General features: G+C 33.8%; 1 protein-coding gene across 8 annotated transcripts in view; it reads left to right on the forward strand.

The window, feature by feature from the left end:
* The window catches only part of LOC123770276 (mitogen-activated protein kinase kinase kinase 13), a 116,166-nt gene extending 110,587 nt beyond the window's left edge, over nt 1-5,579 (forward strand). For all 8 annotated transcript variants that reach the window (XM_069339876.1, XM_045761974.2, XM_045761975.2 and 5 more), the window contains 2 exons: nt 816-1,005; nt 1,817-5,579. In XM_069339876.1, coding sequence (XP_069195977.1) covers nt 816-1,005; nt 1,817-1,990 — 364 coding nt within the window. In that variant the 3' untranslated portion in view covers nt 1,991-5,579. The remainder of the gene's footprint in view (nt 1-815; nt 1,006-1,816) is intronic.
* Nucleotides 5,580-6,000: the final 421 nt, after the last annotated feature.

Here is a 6,000-nt window from a genome sequence, read left to right on the forward strand (position 1 = left end):
GTGAACAAAAAATAGAGATGGATAAAATTGTAAAATTAAAGAGTGAAAAGGTAGGTTTAGCTATAAAGAAAAGTTTTAGGATATGATTTTAAAATTTAACAAGTGTACATTTGTTCCATGGACAAGTGTACATTTGTTCCATGGACAAGTGTTTTCAGTTGCTCCTTGCCAAGCATATCGTATTTGTCTAGTTGTGAAAGTGAACACAATATTTAAAAATCATGAGAACTGGAAAACATCACAGCAGGCCTATACTAGGCAGACCCCCATTTGAATCCACCCACTCTCACCCAAATATATATCCAAACTATTCTTGAAACTTGTTAAACTGTTTGTCTCAATAATGATAGGCAAGAACCCATTCCACTCATCCGTAATCATATTAACCAGCATGACTGTATCCTTCCTGAAACAAAATTTATCTTATGTACCCAATGTTGCTGGTTCTGACAGTTTCAGAACCATGTTTATGGTTCTTGACTCACTTCAATACCTAGATCATATAACACCTTGTTAGGTACCTCTCCACCGAGAGCAGATTGAGATGCGTTAATCTGTGGGTGTAGGAAAGTTCCTCAATACCAGGTATCAGCCTTGTCAATCTTTGTATTTTCTCAAGAGAGTTCATATCCATTCTGTATTTTAGCTGTCAGATCTACACAGCATAGTCCAAGTGGAGTCTGACTATAGATAAGGCAACAGTAAATGTGGCTTGATGTATTTGTGAATAAAAGTTTATTTTGAGGGAATGCCATTAATACTGATTTATCTCCTATGACATTATTACAGTATTCTGTATTTTATTCTTTTTACAGCTTCATGCGTCGACCTATACCAAGGAGCAAAAACCATCGATCTGTTTGCATGACAAGGTCTACACAGAGTACGCAGAGTAGTGAGGGAGGTGTGTCGGAAGATGAGCCTGGGCCTTCTGTGAGAGGGATGTACTATAGTCGAAGAGCAGTCGTTCATGAAGGAGTTAGCCGTTACCCATCAAGGCTAATGGTAAGGAAATCTATTTTTTTTTAAAGATTAATTTTAATGTAGTGGGCAAGAGAATTTTGTAGGATGGGTAAAAGCAAATTTGTTTTAGTAATTTAACTCTTCAATAAAATATTGTTATCACAAAAATGCATTTCCTATCAAAAGAAACCTTTCTTGTTCCCAGATATTACATACATTGTAAACCAGTAATTAAAGAAAAATATTACAAATAGTTGTGAATTTATCTACCCGAGTGGTATCATGTTCATAGCAAGTGGCACTATCCATTTGTATGCTGCTGCATTTCATACGCCAGCTGTAGGTAGAGAGAGTGCCAGCATGCCTGCACCGTTTGATATGCTGCTGGTCATGTATAAATTTAGGTATCATTAAAGTTGATAACCAAACAATGGCTGATGTCCACCCTTCAGCCATGATCAGCCACAGCAACACGAACGAACACAGGTTTGAGTATTCGCCTAATTGTGTTTACAGGGATTGCCCTTCGGCTCCTATTTTTCAATCTTTAAATGTGTACAGTTTCCCAAGCCTACTGGGCTATTACCTTATCTACATTTAAAGTACTGTATGGTACTTTATAATGCATTCCATTTGTTCACTACTCTGACACTGACAAAATCTTTCTAGGGTCTGTACATTTTGGGTACAGTACTTTGTTTCTGTGTCCCCTTGTTTGTCTAACACTCATTTCATATAATCTGCCACATTGCCATGTCAATCTTCCTGAGAATTGTATTTGCTAAAATCTCGGCATTAACCGCTGTGTCTTACAGTGATGAGATTAAGATTAAATACCTGACTTATATTTCAGAATGGTGCCGGATCATCTCATGTCAGCGACACCTCAGACTCTGATGATGATGGAGATGCTATAAGTGTCAAGGCAGTAGCTCCTGTCATACTTCAAGACAAAACTAGTGTTGGGTCAAGAAACAGTCTTAATATTGAGGCAGTAGAAGGGCAAGATTCTGCTGGTGAATGGTGAATTTATAATAATTCAGAGTACAGTATATAACCATGGCAATTTTTAGTGAAGTGAATATTGTGATGTGTTCATGGAGTTATACCTCTACTTAGCTGTATTTAAGATCATCAGTACTTGACCTAATTATTAATATACCAAAATACTAAGAACCACTTTGGAATTTATCATTAAATGATCATTATACATGTAACAAAAACTTTTGGATACTAAAATATTTGATGTGTACAGTACATATAAATATTTAAGCGACCATCAAGAATCCCTATATAAGGTTACAAATTAATTTTGTTTGGAAATCATTTAATTTTGCATGCAAGAACCTCTATAATATTTACCAAAACATTTCCAGATGTGACACTTCTGAATGTTTTCAGATAATATGAAGTGTTAAATTCAACATATGTAATATATCTTACTGTTCAGGAAACAAGGGAATACAGTATCTGAAAATGCACATTCCTCCTGGTTCCTTAAACAACCTGATGAGCACAGTTGCACAACTTTATCATCAATAAGATTTCTTTTTATAATAAAATACAGTTCTATGAAGATATTCACTAAAGGAACTTACAACAGGTTTTGACAAATTCTTGAATATAAGACCTTGCAATTGTGGCCATTCACGAATGTTATTGTTCTCCAGATAATATCTTATGACCTCTGTGTTAAATTTTATTAAGTTAATGCATTCCATATGACAATTTACTGTTAAAAGTGCTCAATAGATTTTCCTCATGTTGCCCTCAATTGTTATTTGTATAATATAGGTTTTAAGACTTACATTTTTCTTTCATGATGAAACTAAGCATTCCATTTTGTTGATAGCTGGCATTTGTACATTACTGTAATTTAAAGCTTCTTATGTAATGTGTATATGACTTAACGGTACAGTTATTTGTTATGTTTATAACTAGCTATTTGGTTGTGTTTTGTCCTCAGCTTGTATTCTCTAGTCTGGAGTGCATAATCTCAAATTCTGAAACGTTACTTGAACTGGTAAGAGTGTACATTCTGGCTTGTAGGCTATTGATAACTAGCACTACTAGTATGTAACGAAGGCAAATGTAATCAGTAGTAATTACTGATACAGTATTGTATTTATTCTTAACATACCTCCAATTTTAACATTGTAAATACCATTCCAAGTACATTATGTTCTTATCATCCATAGTACCTATTGAATGAGAGTGGTCTTCACTCCAGTGATGGCAATCCATCAAATAATGTTTCAGGATTCGGGCATAAACCTCAAAATGTTCATAATCAAGAAAAAATAAAACACATGAAGAAGATACAAAAGGGTTGCAAGTATATGTGTAGAGTGACGGGCAATTTTCAGCGTGTGGCAATGAAGAACAGTTCATTTTGATGGAAATAAAATACTCTGTACAATTATAAACATTTTTGTCATTGAAAATTGATTGAATCCTGTATAGGTAATGCTGGTCATACCGATTGATATCGTTTTGTGTTGATCTTTAACGGCAGAAGAAATGCAACCAAAGAAGGTATGACTTTCAGTGAATATTACTGTGGCTAGCAGGATTCATGGGTGTGAATCTTTGGATGTATCATTCTCTCAGTGTATCGTGCAAATAATCATCAGAATGATGTCACAAACTGAAAACATTATTCATAGTCCAAGTAAGTAACTGAAATGGCTGGTCTGTAATTAAAAAAACTGAGATTTGTATAAAATAACATTACTGAAAACTTACAAATATATTTGAATATTTTCTTTATAATTAAAATAAATGTACAAAAACCAATATGTATAAAACATTTGCAAGTTGATATCTGATACTGTACTGTACTGCATTGAAGTTGAAAAATTGAATTATGATGTGTCACTTTAATATACTGTACTGATTTTTGTCAGTGAGCATTATTTGGTTGCACGAGATCTGCCAAGTACCTGCGTAAGATACATAGGTTTCGAAATGTCTTGCTGTGGGTGAGGAGTCCAGGTTAAGCAGCTCTGGCAGAGATGGTAACTACATGAAGTGTATATCTGACTGAATCATTTTACATAGAACTTTAATGAAATAATAAAAAATAGTTCTTTCTTTTTAAGTGGATTGTTTTTTTAGAAGCAATGGACACACATTTTTGCAGGCTCTGCAAAAACTGGCGAATTTAAAAACTTTCTCTAATGGACAATATAGAACAGTCAGAAAGACAGTTACCTTCAGTTCAGTTACAGAAAGTGTGTTACCTTCTCTGATATTGAGCCTTGATAGGTCTTGTGTAGATATATGTGTGGGCTGTATATGGTCAGTGGATTAGATGAATGCATCTCTTAAGAAATTTCATTGTGTGAATGCCAACAAATGTAAATTATAAATTAATGCGAGTACTGTACTGTACTGTAGTGTGTGGGCGTAGTTACCCGGCATACTCCGCTATAAGTACGTTAACACATGGATTTGTTTTTTATTACAACCTGAGAAGTATTATTATATGAAAATCATATTTTAAATGTAACAAGATTAAGTTATATAGTGTATGAGCTGATAAAATTTGGGTGTAGAGAATTTATTCATATAAATTGTTTCCGTAAAATTACTGGGTGGTGATGACCCTTAAATTATGAATGATCCAGCTGGAGTAAATATTAAACTATACCAGTGTTAAATTATTTTATTGTACATATTATGTAAATTTTAGTGTGAGTAGGTTTTGGATATACCCGTGTATATATTGTATTCCAGATATTTTTTTGTCATGTTCATAGCCAGTTATGTATAGCACTGTGTTAATTAAGCTTCACTACATTATCTCCTTTTGCAGTTCATTGGGCCCATGAATCATCTATATATTCATCCTGAAGTCAGTTCTGGGAAACTTGGCTAATTTTACCGATCAGTCATTTCCCTGTAGATGGCAGGTTTATTACAAGGTGTTGACAGATTTCTGTACAGTTGCAAATCATGCAAAATTATAAATCTGCACTAAAATTTTACACTGCTGTTCTTTTTCATTTAATGAATAAGAACTCATATATAAATATTCTTTTTATTAGAAATATAATGGTGCCAAATTCAGTTCGAGTTGGCAGCAGTGAATTTCCAATATTTGTATAAATGTAAAATGATCTCTTTCATGGTTCAATAAGTTTTTGCATATCTATTTTCTATAATGGTACAATGAAAGTGACTTAACAAGATAGTTTCTTTGCTCCAGCATTTCCTTCAATCTGTTCCTACTTATCACCTTCCCCAGCCTTTACAAATTATTTTTTCACACCTTCACAAACATCACGCTCCATATTTATTATCTTTTCACCCTCCTCAGCTCCTTATTTATTATCTTTTCACCCACAGTTCCTTTTTCTTAACTTCTTATTCATTACACACCTAGAGTCATCTTTTCCTCAGCTCCCAATTGCCCTTGCTCAGCTATTCTTCCTCTCAGTATACTTTTACACACATCTCAAGATGATTCTCACTATGCTGTAATGTTTTCTGTCTTTAGTCTCTCTGCCTTTCTTGTCTTCATTTTTGTTCATGTATCCCTATCCCAGAATTACCATGTGATTGTTCTGGAAAAATACTCTACCTTCAAAATAAAATAAATGTGAAATACAAAGTACTGTTGTTTGCATATCCTGCTTCTTGTTACTTGCTATTAAAATAAAAAAAAATTCTAGACTATTTTTTTAGTTAAGTTACAATATAAAGCTACACTAATCACCTGGAAAGATTGCTGCAAGGTGAATTGCTTCAATAGTATCATAATGCATTCTCGCAGAATGACAGAAGCATTTGGGCAATGTTTATTTTCACTTGACTTTTGTGCTCATCTAGTACTGTACTGTAGTTAGATATACACAAATATAGCATGAGGACAGGTCAAGAGACCTATGCATTGTTTGTTCATATTAAGGAGTCCGGTGACTGAGGAGTATTTTTCCAAATATGAAATACAGTACTGTATAGTGAAATTTTTTAAACAAATCTGTTATTTGGCATCAGCGTCATGAAAATTTCATCCCAATAGGTTAAGAAATG

This window comes from Procambarus clarkii, chromosome 42 (assembly GCF_040958095.1).
Source record: "Procambarus clarkii isolate CNS0578487 chromosome 42, FALCON_Pclarkii_2.0, whole genome shotgun sequence".
NCBI lineage: Eukaryota > Metazoa > Arthropoda > Malacostraca > Decapoda > Cambaridae > Procambarus > Procambarus clarkii.